Below are 14,456 nucleotides of genomic sequence, written 5' to 3'. Positions count from 1 at the left end.
TGTGGATTAGTTAAAGTAAAATATCAACATTGCTGTCAGAGTGCATTTCAGCAAAACACAAGTCCACAAAGTTTTAGCCAATCCCACAACACTCTCTGCTAAACAGCACAGAGGCTCCTCCATACACTGTGATACTGACTGCTACAGGAGAAAAAATATAGATTTTCTAGAGTGATCAGTTAGATATAGTTGTATGAGTGACTGTTATATTACGTAGATGACAGAAGCTGTGTGATCTCTGGGGTTTTGTTTGCCCTCGGAGGGGCAGATTCCCCCCCTCCACCACCGTGTAGACACACCCATAGGCTGCCCAGGGCGACCAGGAGCCGGGCAGACAATGTGACCGAGTGGCCGTGTTGGGGTCCACCCGCTCCGGGGGGGAGGGGTGTGTGTGCTCCAGTTGTCAGCTGGTCCATCTGGAGGAATGTTTCGCTGACTCTCTGCTTCGGTTTCGGACTGCGCTCCTGAACTTCTGCGGTACAAACTTTTATTTGCGCTCATGAGATTCCGGGATCCGGTCCACATCCTCACCTCAGCAGTATGGCCATAGCTGCGCGGTCCCGGACGGGGTTCTACCGGCAGGAGGTGAACAGAACCGTGTGGGAGGTGCCGGAGAGGTACCGGGACTTAAAGCAGGTCGGCACCGGAGCCTACGGAACCGTGTGGTGAGTTGAGAAAGGAAGGAGCTTTCAGAATGAAAAATAATCACTTGGAATATGTTGCTTATTTCTAATAGTTTGCGGCCATCTTTTGTTTCCCCTTGTAAACTTTTTTTTTTCTTCCAATTTTACTTAAAAAAAGTGAAAAGTGAAAGAAATTCTTGGCATTTAAAGTGAAAGTAATACTAATTTACACCATTTGTATTTCACCCAGAAGTAGTGAACAAGAAATAGATTTGTATTTTTTCTGTTATCCTGATTCTTTGAGACTCATGGTAAGATTTATTGTTATATCCAAGTCAAGCTGCAGCTTTGGTCACTTTCTGACCACAGCTGGCTCTGCTGGGCCCCTCTGCATTGTGTGAGAGTGGATGAGGGTCAACAAAGAACCTCCCTTCCACCCTCATTGTTTATGAGAAGTCACAGAGTCAGTTAAGTGCGATGAATGCTCCACTACTTTGTCTTAGGTGACAAAGGTTGCCTTTTTCCCACTGCAAACGCTGTGACCTAGCAGAGAAGGTTTCAGGGGTTGAACAATAATATTGGTAAAAGTTTCTCTGAAGTGAACTTTGCTTTAAATGTTTATGAAATGAGGAAAAAAACCCTATTTTTTAACGATAATACTTCCATTTCTATCTGTATTTAATTTTATTTTATGTTTAGTTCGGCTTGGGACCGGCGCTCAGGGACTCAGGTGGCCATCAAGAAGCTCCACCGGCCCTTCCAGTCCAAACTTTTTGCCAAAAGAGCCTACAGAGAGCTGCGACTCCTCAAACACATGAAGCATGAAAATGTAGGAAGATTTTAACTGCAATCTGTGAATTTGTTGTTCAGAAATAGATATACCGTAGTATAGCATAGAATAGCACAGCACAGCGAGTATTGGATAGTAATCCAATGCTATTCTATAGTATTGGGTAGTAGAGGATAGGATATGATACTATAGCATAGTTTTGCATAGGGCATTGTAGGCCAATGTAGTACAAAATAGTATAACATTGTATAGTATTGTATCATGTAGCATAGCATAGTGCAGTGTAGCATACTATAGAATTTTGTATTGTACTATAGTATAGCACAATACAGTGCAGTAAACTACAGCAAAGCATATTGTAATGTAGTATAGTATAGTGCAGTGCAGTACAGAGTAGTATAACCTTGTATAGTATTCTAGTGTAGCATAGTACAGACAGTATTTTGTAGAGTACAGTGTACTGATGTGTAGCATAGCTGCAGTGTAGCAGAGCATAGAATAGCACAATATGGCACATAGTGATCTAAACTTTGGTTCTGCTCAGTCGGCTCTTTTGACTCCCAAATGGCTCTTAATTTGTTCCCATCTGTACCCTCATATCTTAGCTTAATTTGGTGAATATGAATTGCTTCTATGTTTTATAAATTTGCTTGCATTTAGTGTTTATATGAGAAGCTTTATGTTCCCTAATTTTATGAATTTGGTCTGTTATGAAAGCAGGCTTTTTTCTTTTTTTTTTACTTTCCTACAAAACTTCAGCCAAACATTTATTTTTTATTGGACAAGATAATAAATGACCAAAACACTGCTGGCAAATCTACCAAACAGAACTGTAACTGAAACAAGACCAAACTCAGTAACCAAACTATGTACTCAGTGCAGATCAGCATTCAAATAAATATGTCTCAGCCTAGAGGGGCTGATGCTGTTCACTCTCTCTGTCAGTATTTGTCCCGTGTTTTTTTTGTAGAAGACAAGCTGACAATCAAAACAAAGTTCTGAGGGGCGGAGCCACTGAGAGTGAGAGCTGAGCAGCTGAAGGGAAAAAATGTGGAACTCTGCTCTTTTGACTGACTCCAAAGCATTGGCTGTTAGATTATTTTGAGCCTGACCCATCACTAGTAGTGTAGTACAGTGTGGTGCTCCATTAGCATAATGTTCGATAGCGTAGCATAGTATATTTAAAATCATTTTTCTGGTCTTTATCAGGTGATTGGGCTGTTGGATGTTTTCACAGCTGAGATCTCTTTGGATCGGTTTCGAGACTTGTAAGCTCCTCTGCTTTTTTAGTCATTTCTTCCAGAAGTTTTTATTTTTATTTTTTATGTCCTAGTCATAACACTGATCTCCTCACATTCAGCTACCTGGTGATGCCGTTCATGGGCACCGACCTCGGCAAGTTGATGAAGATGGAGAAACTGTCGGAGGATCGCGTCCAGTTCCTGGTTTATCAGATGCTGAGAGGCCTTAAGGTGGAAAGAATTTCTCCAAACATTCTCTGTTTTCTAGGGGCAGAAAAAGCCAAGAAAATGACCTTTTCTGAGCAGAGCTTATGTGTTTCCTGTGTCTTTTTCCCCTGCAGTATATCCACTCTGCAGGGATCATCCACAGGGTGCGTGAACTTTGACCTATTGAACCATAAGCTTTACCAAGTCTGTTTATCTGTTCTTTCAACTAGATAAAACACTGTATTAAAATTCTGTGCTGCATTTCTAAGTACCCCAGCATGCCTTGTTGACTTTACCTTCCTATGTTTAACATTTAATGAGTACAAATTAAAGAGCAAATACATTCTGTATCTGTATCGATCGTTATCTAACAGGACCTCAAACCTGGAAATTTGGCCATAAACCCTGATTGTGAGCTAAAGGTAAGTGGTAAGCCACCTTGTCTTGCTTAATTCTCATCTTTATTTTTAAAAATGTAATGCGGTACCTACCCTCCATTCTGCTGTAGATCCTGGACTTCGGGTTGGCCCGGCAGGCCGACGCGGAGATGACCGGCTACGTTGTGACGCGCTGGTACAGAGCGCCGGAGGTTATCCTTAACTGGATGCACTACACGCAGACTGGTGATGGTGATAATAAAAAAAACAAAAGGAATCCGATGGAGCTGCAAATGAATCATTTTGCAGCAATGCTTCTGCTCTGCGTTGCAGTGGATATTTGGTCGGCGGGTTGCATCATGGCAGAGATGTTGCTGGGGAAACCTTTGTTCAAGGGAAACGACCGTATCCTTGTCCGGTTGATTGATTTGACCCGATGTCATTTCAGTTACGTGTTTGAAAATGTCTTATGATTTACAAAAGTAAAAGTTTTTTTTTTCACTGAATCCATAAAAATGCCTGGATGAGATGTAAAAGCCAGTATGTACTCCAAAATCTTATCTGCACTCCTGTAATTATTATTATAAAGTAATCACTTCATTGCAGTATATAGAAAATCTTTACCCGACACAACCCTACAGCATAACATAGACTTTTATGAAAATACAGATCATAGGTTCCTAGTTTTAGCTCTTGGTGTTTATTCGCTCTACGTTACAGGTAGCTTGCTTGAACTGAGCAACATTTCTACAGTGTGAGAACCAATCACAGGACATATACTGCTACAATACCACAAGCAGAAACATTAACGAATCATGTTTACATTAATCTGAACTTCCTTTATTGTGCGATCGTCTTACATTGTGGCCAAAGTCTTGTGTTTGCTGAGAGGTCCTGCCTGCAGGGAGGTTCTGTATTGGCCTGCTAAAATTTTGATATGAATGATGATAGAAATTAATTCGAGCAACGATTCTTAACCGTTTCCTTCGTCAGACCTGGACCAGTTAAGAGAAATCATGAAGATTACAGGAACTCCGACTCCCGACTTTGTCCTCAAGCTACAGAGTCAAGATGTAAGTTGTGACTACTCAACTGTCTTCAGTTTTAGTTGACGCTCTGTCCATTTAGATTCATATTACAGCCAGTACTGAATTTTTTTAGCTCAAGCTCAATTTAAAAAACAAAAATTCTAGCAAATATTTTGACTGTTGGGCTCCAGTGTTGGAGCTCAGTGCACGCTGCAAGAATAAATTTGTTTTTTTAATTACTCCCGATGCTACAACGGCGTGACAGGGCCATTTCAGATATATATACAGTATATATATATATATAAAAGGAGTAGAACAAATCAAGGAAATTTCTGAGCTCCAACAGTCAAAAGGTTGCTAGAAAAACCAAGACATTTTGAGCTTGATCGCCGACATTTTCTAGAATTTCTTTTGGCAATTTCTGAGTTTGAAAAGTTTAAAGTTTTGCTAGAAAAGATCCCAGAAATATTTGGTTAATGTCAGAAATTTTCTAGAAGAAACATGGAAATTTCTGAGTATCATAAGGCCAAAATTTTAGATTAATGTCAAAATGAGATGGATTTTATTTTGAAAACCAGAAGCATCGTGACTTGAAGGAAGTTGGTTGCACTGTAATTTGTTTAGCAGCATCAGACAAAGGGAAGTTGAATATCGTGACCTTTCCAAGTTAGTAGTCTTAAGTCTTTTTTTTTTTTGCTAAAAGATGATTTAGCAAAAGAATCACTTTTGGCAAAACATGACATAGACCTGTATTTTATGAAGGTGCCGATATAAAGGTTCCAATCACACTGAGTCCCTTTCTGTCCCTCAACAGGCCAGAAACTACATCCGGAGTTTACCGAAAGTGCCAAAGAAAGATTTGCCCTCCATTTTCTCCAAAGCCAGCTCAAATGGTACGTGAGCATTTTCTGTGGCTTCATTGCCGAAGTCTTTGTTTTGTTTTGTTTTTTTTGCCGACTTTCACGCGTCACTGTGCGCCGCAGCGGTGAGCGTCCTGGAAAAGATGCTCCTTCTGGACCCTGACAGCAGGGCCAGCGCGTCGGAGGCCCTGGAGCTGCCGTTCTTCAGCGAGTTCAGGGACGTGGAGGAGGAGAGCGAGGCGCTGCCGTACGACCAGACCCTGGACAACACGGACCTGCCGCTGGAGCAGTGGAAACGTGAGGCGGGACGGGAGGGGTTCGCTATCGTTTCCCCAAAACACCGAACCAGGAGCCGCTACCAAAGTAGGCGGGGCTTGTCACTCCAACGCCTGAATAAGACGCCAACGTCTCCTCTGATTGGCTGATAGATGATGAGCGCGTCACATTTGTAATGGAAACGCGGTGACTTTTACAGGCCCCGTCTATAGCAAAGGAGGCTCGTGAAAAACCTAAGAGCTTAAACCCCGTTTCTCTTTGTACAGGTCACACCTTCACAGAGATCCTGACCTTCCGGCCGCCGCGGGACTCAAAGGAAACATCACTTTAAGAGCTGCAGACATGAACTTTTACCTACACGCAGAAATATTATTTTTAATCTTATCTATTAGTAGCTGTCTAAATGCTTTTACTGTCAATAAATAGTTCAGATATTCAAAATAATTTGCTCCATTTATTTTTTCCTTTTTTTTTTGCTTTAGGGCTCAACAACAGTTGACAAAAAACAAGCGAAAGACTTCTGCCATTTTTTTAATATTGGTGTATCCCCACTCCAAAACCATAACTGTTTATTTTCTACTGCATGTACCAGTAGAAAATAATCAGAATTATATCATTATGATTGTTATATAACCATAATTCTGCTCTGCAGCTCATTGGCAGTTTAGGTTACCATAGATGTATGATCTTAACACATAATTAGTTGAAGTTTTATGAAGCAATTTACACATTTGATTTTAGGTGTATTCAATAAACTGACACATTTAACATGAAGGATTATTTAAATGTTTTGATATATTTTTAAAACTTCTCCTAAAACATATTTCATAAATCAATACTTTCTGATTTGTGGCTCACCTCTCTATGTAATTCCTTCATATGAGTTATGAAACGTGCTGGGGTCCATTAAGCGCCAGATGGAACTGGAAAGCCGTTCGGGAATTATATCCAAAACGGCATTCCATACTTACGTTTGGCTCCACCTGCTGGCTGCATCGTGATACTACAGCACGACACTAACATCAGATCAGCCATCTGATGTTAGTGTAGCGCTAACACTGATTATTAATCAGTGTTATTAATAACACTGATTATTAATGATGTAATAATTCAGAGTTGAATTGCAGAAATCCAGTTGTTTTGGCAGTTGACTAGATTAATTCTCCTCCTTTGCTCCATCTTGTAAAAATAAATCCAATGAAACAAGAACACACGTTTCAGAAACACACACCTGTTTTATTTGGTTAAGCAAACGTCAGGTTATATTTGGCCGGTTGAAGAAAACGCATTGCAGAGGCTGGAAGCTGGGAACACGTTTGTCCGTCCATCATAGTCCGTACTTCTTCTGCAGGTCTGAAACGGTGGGCTGGTCCAGCTGGGCTTGGAGCAGGAAGTCAAACAGCTCCTTCAGCACTGAGAGGAGGGAGGAAATCACATGTTTTTAACCATGATCTCACATGAGCGAGAAGGCAGAGGATGAAAAGGAGTCCACCTTTCTTCTCCTGCGGCGTCATGAACATGACGGCCATGTCGAAGCGCCTCACGCCCGCCAGACCGCCGAGGGTCTCCAAGATGGAGGTCGGAGGTTCATTCCTGCTCCAAACAGGCCAGTCTTAGCCGTTTCGCAAAGTGAACGGACAAAAGCTGCTCGGCTCTGATGTTTACGTCTAGAGAGCTTACCCTATGAAGAAATCGCGCAGGGTTCTGAGGATCTGGTTGAGCAGGTCCGGCTCCAGAGAGTTCTGGAAGATCTGGCCATACGCTGACGGACTGATTTGCTGCCAACAGGGACAAGAATGTTTAGCATCCAAACATGGCAGGGCCAGAAATTACTTTTAGTAATTTAGTAATTTTTTTACTTTTAGTTCAGAGGAAGCCTTTATTACGGCTTCCTCTGAATCATCTGGTTTGTGTTTATTTAAAATTTTTAATTCAGGTAAATTCCCAAAAAAGGAATGAGTGCAAAAATAATAAGCAAGTTTTTGAAAATATTTTCTGTCATTTGTAAACTTTTTTTCAAGGAAAAAAAAATGCAAGAAAAAATTATGAAAAATTGGATTTTGTATGAAAAAACCCATTACATATGTATCCGATTTAATACGCCATGTGGAAGTGGTCCAAATGGGATTTTATGTTTTTCTAAAATTAGAATTGGGCCGTTCAGACAGCCATGAAAAAGTCAAACATGAATCACATTCAGGCACAAAAAAAAAAAACGGATTTGGGTCGTGTTTCTGTGTGAATGTAAGGGAAACGGACAACATCACTCTGCTGTTAACGGACTTCCAGTTTTTACTAAATAGTGCCCCCTGGAGGCAAGGTGTTAAACTACCACGTAAAGCTCTCGCTTCAAATGACATCGCACAGAATTAAAGAAAACACAAGGGTTGTTTGAATTAATCTGAACTTAATGCACAATGGAAGGCAGAAAATGTAACGTTCACATAATGTTTGGATAATGTAGGAGGTTTTTTTAATCTCTACATCCAAAAACCCTTAAGGAAATGAATGTTTGGCTTAAAAATAAAATAAAGAACGGAGCTGTCGGTGCTGAAGTGAAAGGAGAACGCAGCTCACCCTGAGGTATCTGTAAACCGCCTCTGGCTGCTTGCTGAGCTTGCGGAGGTCCGACTCCAGCTGGAAGCTGTTGCTGGGAGCAGGAGGAACGTCGGAACTTGGCGCTTCAGCTGCTTCAGTGGATTTCTCCTGAACTGATTGGCCGGCGTCTCTGCTGGCAGGAACTCTGGAGAGCACAGGAGAACGTTTAGGAACGTCACCGCAAACCTGGACGTAAAAGTGGCAGGAGGAAAGGCCATGCAGGGGTCAGCCCGGCGGTGGCAGCAGCATGGTATGGGAATGCTTTTCTTTTGCAAACACAGTACGAACAATATTGTTTTTTGGTCCAGTTCCAGTGGTAACCATGGTTTCCTCCCCTCCTTGCATGTAAAAGTCACCTGTCATGTTTCTGTGTCTGTGTTTCTGCTGCTTCCTCCATTTTGATGATCTTGGCGCTGGGCGATGAAGACAGCGGCGAGTCAGTCTTCCTCTCTACTTCCTGGATTAACGGAGGAAGAGCTTCCTGCCTGGGCGGCGCCAGCTTCCCGCTGATCTCCTGGATGTCGATTCGTCTCAGAGGTTTCTACAGACCGGAGGAGAAGCTAACTCAGTGGGTTTTACAAACACCTTTAGTCAGACGCAGCTAAATCGCTTTGGAACCGACGGTTGAGCGCAGATGTTCTGGTTTGTCCACTGGTTGGACCGTCCTCCTCCGGGCGCCGTCCTCCGCCTGCAGAGCGCCACTGCAGCCTGGATCCTGGAGGAGAAAGACGCCACGAGGTCAGAGTTCAGCAGCTCAGACAGAAAACCCAGCAGGTGTTAGCGTACCGTCTGCAGCTTCTGCAGCTCATTCAGGGCCTGCTTGTTCCCGGGCTCCAGCTGGAGCAACCGCAGGAAATCTGACACACACATGGAAAGTCGAGACAATTACTCAAACGTGGAGTCTCATGAAATCATTAATACAACTCGTTATTGCCTGAATCATTAGAACCCATCTGGCACCATGAAGTAGGCTAAAAGACTTCAGAAAAGCTGAACGCCAAGCCTCGATCTAAAATTCAAAACCCCGGTCATCTATCAGTCTGGAGGAACCGTTTGTCAACGAAACGTTCCAATGAACGTTTCATTTGCAAACGGGGAACCCTTATCCACAAATGGAGGAAACATGGAGCGGGAGAGTGTGGAGTGGAAAGTTACACTGTCAAAAATGAACAGCAATAATTTGGGTTTTTAGCGAGTCTAAAAGCAAGAAAGAAAAAATGGACATTCATTTTTCAAAGTCAAATTTTCACCACATCACTCGCTCATTTCTACATGTGACGGTTCAAACTAAACGATTTAATCAGCAAGCTAAATATTTAACTCTAAGCTAAATATTTGCTTGTTAGCTAAATAAGCTAAATACTTAGTTTGAGGCTTAATATTTAGGTCTAAGCTAAATATTTAGCTAATATGCAAATATTTAGTTTGAAGCTAAACATTTTGATTGCTAACTAAATATTTTGTTTGAAGCTAAATGTTTAGCCTGCTAGCGACATTTAGATTGGAGCTTAATATCTAGCGTCCTAACTAAATATTTTGCTCATCTAACTTGCTAACCAATTATTCAGTTTGTAAACTACATAATTAATTAGCAATCTTAATTATGTTGCTAATTAAGTATTTAGTTTACAAACTGTGACACTTATAAACAAATGAAAGAAATTGTGAAAATATGATTTTGTCTACTTTCTTTTTTTTTTTTCCAGAGAAAACCAAAAATATTGCTGTTTATTTTGGAGCGTGCAGCTTCACAAACAGCACAAAAACAAAGCAGGAGGTATATATGCTCATTGAAAACAATAAACCCAACACGTTGCTGTGGGAGCTCTGCAGCACCTTCCTTGGCCTCCTGCAGTTTCCCCAGTGCCAGTCTGGCTGTGCCGCGGCGGGCAAAGGCCTTAGAGTAAGTGTCATCCAGAGAAATGGCTGCTGTACAGTCCTCCTCTGCTTCTTTATACCTGGAGGAAGACAGACAGAGGACAGATGGAGAGAGTTTGCCAACAGTCTCCTGCTGTCATTTGTTGGATGGAGAGAGAACTGTTGGATGTTTCTACCTGTCCAGCTTGAGGAAGGCCATGGCTCTGTTGGCAGGCAGGAGGACGTTCATGGCGTCCGCCTCCATTCCTCTGCTGTAGCATTCCACGGCTGCCTCGTACTTCCCTTCTTTGAAGTAAGCGTTTCCCTGAACAGCAAACGTCTCCGTTGGGTTTCAGAACAAACTGACAGAGAAGAGAGGCGATAAACCAGGACTCACTCTGTCCTTCTGCATCACAGCTTCCTGTTTCCTGTGCTGCTCTCCCAGCTGTTGCTGCTGGTCGGGGTTGGCGGCGGCGGCCTCGGCGGGCTGGACGGCCGGACCGCGGACGTCCCCCTGAGCGAGGATCTGAACCGACCAGAACATGGGTTAGACAGCAGCAGGACAAACTGAACCCTGACCCCCATTGACCCCACCCAACCCTCACCTCCTGGAGCTTCTTCACTTCGCTCTGGGCTTCGGCGTTACCCGGGTCCAGCTGGAGTACCGTCTGGTAATCTGTTCAGACACATTCAACAGCCTCAGATCAGGACGGCCCAAACAAAACCCAGTTTTAAAACCGATGCAGATAAAACCAGGTTTAAACCGATGCAGATAAAACCAGGTTTAAACCGATGCAGATAAAACCGGGTTTAAACCGATGCAGATAAAACCGGGTTTAAACCGATGCAGATAAAACCGGGTTTAAACCGATGCAGATAAAACCGGGTTTAAACCGATGCAGATAAAACCGGGTTTAAACCGATGCAGATAAAACCGGGTTTAAACCGATGCAGATAAAACCGGGTTTAAACCGATGCAGATAAAACCGGGTTTAAACCGATGCAGATAAAACCGGGTTTAAACCGATGCAGATAAAACCGGGTTTAAACCGATGCAGATAAAACCGGGTTTAAACCGATGCAGACCTTCCAGAGCCAGCTGGTGTTTCTGCAGGGCAAACCGAGCGGCTCCTCTCCTAGCATACGCCTTATAGTAGTTGTCGTCAAGGGCGACAGCCAGGTTGCAGTCCGACTCGGCCACGGCGTACCTGGGAAGGCAAAGATTTATCACAACAACCGGAGAAAACGGAAAAACATTTTCAACTTATCAAAAGTATTTATTCATCTTAAACGTTTTCACATTTTACCACAAACCTGAATGTATTATAATGAGCATATATTCATAAAATCTGTCTCATGTGTACTTTGGTCTTCATGAAGCTACAGAACAGCTGCATTTATAGTGACAGTTAAAGGAGCTGAAAACAAATGTGCACCACACTTTTCAGTTTGTTTGTTTTTAAGGGGCAGTATTATGTATTTTCCAGGCACGTAGAGCTATTTTATAACACAATTAAGTAACTATTCTAACTTCAGCTGTTATAAAAATGTCATATGTATCAAATATGTCTTAAAAGAAATTTGACTTTAAATTAACTTGAATTTAAAGCCTTGAAATTGGGCTTCTGTCTCTTTAAAAACTCCTGCTCTTTTTGAAGCTCCGCCTTCAGGAAGTCATCACAACATGGCTCCTGCATTAACCCTTTAACAAGGTTTTTACCAGCGTTGAACAGAGGGTTTGCTCTCAAAGGAGAGCAGCTCCACCCAGGTGTTTTTGATCGGCTGGTTGCCATGGAGATTAAAGGATTTCTCAAACAAGCCTGAAAGGCAACACTCCTGCTACGGTACATTGTAACATGCTGTAAAGCTCAACAAAGTTGATTTTACGTGACCAGTGTTACCATTTATCTTTGTATAGTTGTGAAGTGGATAAATGATAATCAATCGATTATTGATCCATCGAATGAAGCCCATTTGTTTACAGTGAAGTCAGACTTACTTCTTAAGTCTGAAGAAGGATGTGGCTCTGTTGGTGGGAAGCACAGGGTTGTATGGATCAGCAGCCATCCCTCTGGTGTAACACTCTATGGCATCGTCATACTTCCCCTCTTTAAAAAACGTGTTGCCCTGGAAACAAGAAAAAAACAAAACAACAGAAGCAGTTGTCATCTTTTAATCCCCCTCCCCCTCTCTTTCTGTCTGTGTGTCACACGTAGAAACTTCGTTACATTCTCCTTCTCAGCCAGAGCTCTGTCCTTGTCCACCTCCTCCGAGTCGGACTCGTTGGACTCGTCCTCCTTGTCCATTTCTGCCAGAGCTTTATCCTGCCGACAAGAGGAAGAACGCACAATCAGCGTTTGTTGCATGAAAACTCAGGTTGTGGAAAGCCCAGGTGAGACGTTGGGTTACCACATCGAACTTGTCCCATGATCGATAATCACAGGATTTGAGTGTGGAAGCTCGTCTGGGCTCCTCTGCCTTCGTGTCGCCTTCAGCAGCAGGCGCCTGTTTCCTCCTCTTCTCCCTCATCCTTGACCTGTAGCCCTTGTTACGCACAGGTGGAAGAGTTTTCTGCAACAAGACACACAGACTTATGGAAGGCCATTGGAGCTATGGAAGAAACTGTACAGTCCAACAGGAAGTCGTAATTACAAGTTTTAAAGTCTTAATTATGAGTCAAAGTCATAATTTTAAGATACAGTCATAATTTGACTTTCTAACTCCTAATTACGATATTTAAAGTCATAATTATGAGTTTCAATATCATAATTATGATTTTAAAGGTCTTAATTTGAAGATACAAAGTCATAACTTTGACTTTCTAAGTCCTGATGATTATATTCAAAGTCACGGTTATAATTTTTGCCAATTAAATGATTCGTTTGATTTTATTTAAGGGTATCAGTGTAAAGAAGCTGTTAACAGCAGGGGACGTCCTACCTGGAGCTCCTGGACTCGTCCAGTCCTCAGCTCTTCGTCCTTCCTCTTGATGTCTGCCTCCCAGTTGTCCAGCTCCCTCATGAAGCTGTGAAGATCCTCCGCATTCTGCCGTATCTGCAGCTGTAACTCCACGGCCTTGTCCCCCCCGGACATGCTCCCCTCTGCCAAACAGACATTTATTTTTGGAAAACTCTTTCACTTCACTTCTATGTGCTTTAGTCTTCACATCCAAGCAGCAGCAGCAGCAGCAGCATCGAGGTAAAACACGAGGATGTGTGTGACACTCGAGCAGCTAGCAGCTTAGCAAAACAGAACCATAACAGAGGCCGGATATGACGGTGCTTTAATTATGACGTTCTGAAATACCTGCCGCTTCTTTCCTGGATTCACAGTTAATTCGTAGTGACCGCTCAAGTAACAAAAGACTCCGAAAAGTGTCGCTATCACCACATTCTGTTTATGTTCGGAGCCATGACAGCGGAGGACCAGCAGCCTTTGCTCTACGTATGCCCGACGTAAACAAAGATCGTCTATAATAACAAAACAATCTCCGTAAAGCAAAAACATTTTTTTTTTAAATACAGAACTTTTACGAAAAAGCTTCTATTAAAAATACACTGATAACTGAGATATGTGTGTGGAAGATGAGTTTATCTGTTCGGCTCACAAATCTTCGTCAGTTTGAGCTACAGTTCACACTTTTCAGAAAGGAAACGACACTTGGAGAAGTCCTTAACAGTCAGCCGGTGCAAGACGCGGCTAAAAGTGACGAAGAGGCGATGAAGGTGGAGTTAAATTTAGAGCAACTGGTTTTCCCCAGTTGAAGAAAGTCAGACAGGACCTGTCAGAGTAATAATAGCGGTTGCTCCAGCTGGAGCCCAAGAACATTAATGCGTGAAAACTTAATAGTATTTCTGCTGTGTTTGAATTGTCTTGGAAGTCAGAGCACAGATCTGGAGATGACAACAGAGAAGAGCACATTCTTTGTGGCGAAATCTCGTTATATTAAGAAGTTACTTCCTCTACATACAACAAGAACGCTCCTCTATGAAGTCAAAATTTCATATGGGAAAGTGGGAGGGTTCCAAACAGTGTCCATAACAGTGAAAAATAATCTTTTCAATATTCTATAAATTAATCCAAACAATATTTTAAGATAATACATCCTTCCCATGATGCGAAAGCATTTAATACTATGAATGTATGCTTCTTGTTTCATTTCATGTGATTTAGCTCTTGACCAGTTTCTATTACTTGTTACATGAACCCACCTGGCATTGTATTGTCGTTTTATATATTCTATATCCACTTAATTGTATAATGTTTGAATTGCTGACAAAGTTTTTAAAGTAACAACTCCAGGTCATTTGTTGTTGTAATTCTGACTTTGAACTCAGAAAAATCATGGTTTTTTTTAGTACAAACAGAACACAATATTACATTTATGACATCTTGAAATAAAAAGTGCTACAGTGTAAAAAGTAGTAATGCAAAGTCATCATTCTTTCCAGATTCACTGTAATAATTCAATATCTAAGATCATTTTAATTTAACAACGAAGCAACTCTTATCTGGAAGTTGAAATAGAGTGCAAGCCACGCCCACCCGGCGCACTTGTGTCTCGCTGGGTGATAAATGATGCGCACCCACTCTTATGAA

At 42.0% G+C, this 14,456-nt stretch overlaps 2 protein-coding genes across 6 annotated transcripts; one reads left to right on the top strand and one right to left on the bottom strand.

The window, feature by feature from the left end:
* Window positions 1–243: 243 nt before the first annotated feature.
* mapk12b (mitogen-activated protein kinase 12b) lies at window positions 244–5,846 on the top strand. 5 transcript variants are annotated; one of them, XM_032588820.1, is made up of 12 exons: window positions 246–665; window positions 1,323–1,452; window positions 2,623–2,681; window positions 2,774–2,885; window positions 2,996–3,025; window positions 3,236–3,283; window positions 3,370–3,490; window positions 3,572–3,643; window positions 4,232–4,311; window positions 5,081–5,159; window positions 5,250–5,489; window positions 5,669–5,846. In XM_032588820.1, exons 1-12 carry the CDS (start codon window positions 541–543, stop codon window positions 5,731–5,733), a joined length of 1,161 nt encoding a protein of 386 aa, XP_032444711.1. In that variant the 5' UTR covers window positions 246–540; the 3' UTR covers window positions 5,734–5,846. The 5 variants fall into 5 exon arrangements, with proteins under 5 accessions (XP_032444709.1, XP_032444711.1, XP_032444712.1 ...); XM_032588821.1 differs by having other exon boundaries at window positions 249–665; window positions 3,370–3,484; XM_032588822.1 differs by having other exon boundaries at window positions 256–665; window positions 3,370–3,484; window positions 5,250–5,423.
* A 767-nt stretch (window positions 5,847–6,613) lies between these two features.
* On the bottom strand, window positions 6,614–13,483 carry rpap3 (RNA polymerase II associated protein 3). The gene is made up of 17 exons (XM_032590056.1): window positions 13,164–13,483; window positions 12,798–12,958; window positions 12,267–12,428; window positions 12,086–12,181; window positions 11,857–11,984; window positions 10,944–11,065; window positions 10,463–10,533; window positions 10,255–10,383; window positions 10,055–10,182; window positions 9,837–9,958; window positions 8,787–8,857; window positions 8,623–8,715; window positions 8,357–8,541; window positions 7,980–8,145; window positions 7,083–7,180; window positions 6,895–6,995; window positions 6,614–6,815 (listed from the first exon to the last, which is right to left on the bottom strand). The coding sequence occupies exons 2-17, from the start codon at window positions 12,948–12,950 to the stop codon at window positions 6,730–6,732; spliced, it is 1,911 nt and encodes a 636-aa protein (XP_032445947.1). The 5' UTR covers window positions 12,951–12,958; window positions 13,164–13,483; the 3' UTR covers window positions 6,614–6,729.
* Between the last annotated feature and the right edge of the window lie 973 nt (window positions 13,484–14,456).

This window comes from Xiphophorus hellerii, chromosome 17 (genome assembly GCF_003331165.1).
Source record: "Xiphophorus hellerii strain 12219 chromosome 17, Xiphophorus_hellerii-4.1, whole genome shotgun sequence".
Taxonomy (NCBI): Eukaryota; Metazoa; Chordata; class Actinopteri; order Cyprinodontiformes; family Poeciliidae; genus Xiphophorus; species Xiphophorus hellerii.
This window is presented reverse-complemented; position numbering and strand designations above follow the sequence as displayed.

Coding starts and splice junctions, on each gene's coding strand:
- mapk12b (XM_032588818.1), top strand. CDS start 541: ATGGCCATAGCTGCGCGGTCCCGGACGGGGTTCTACCGGCAGGAGGTG. Junction 3,026..3,235: donor CTGCAGGGATCATCCACAGG/GTGCGTGAACTT, acceptor GTTATCTAACAG/GACCTCAAACCTGGAAATTT. Junction 5,490..5,668: donor AACCAGGAGCCGCTACCAAA/GTAGGCGGGGCT, acceptor CTCTTTGTACAG/GTCACACCTTCACAGAGATC.
- rpap3 (XM_032590056.1), bottom strand. CDS start 12,950: ATGTCCGGGGGGGACAAGGCCGTGGAGTTACAGCTGCAGATACGGCAG. Junction 10,534..10,943: donor ACACCAGCTGGCTCTGGAAG/GTCTGCATCGGT, acceptor GTGTCTGAACAG/ATTACCAGACGGTACTCCAG. Junction 8,542..8,622: donor CAGAACATCTGCGCTCAACC/GTCGGTTCCAAA, acceptor TCCGGTCTGTAG/AAACCTCTGAGACGAATCGA.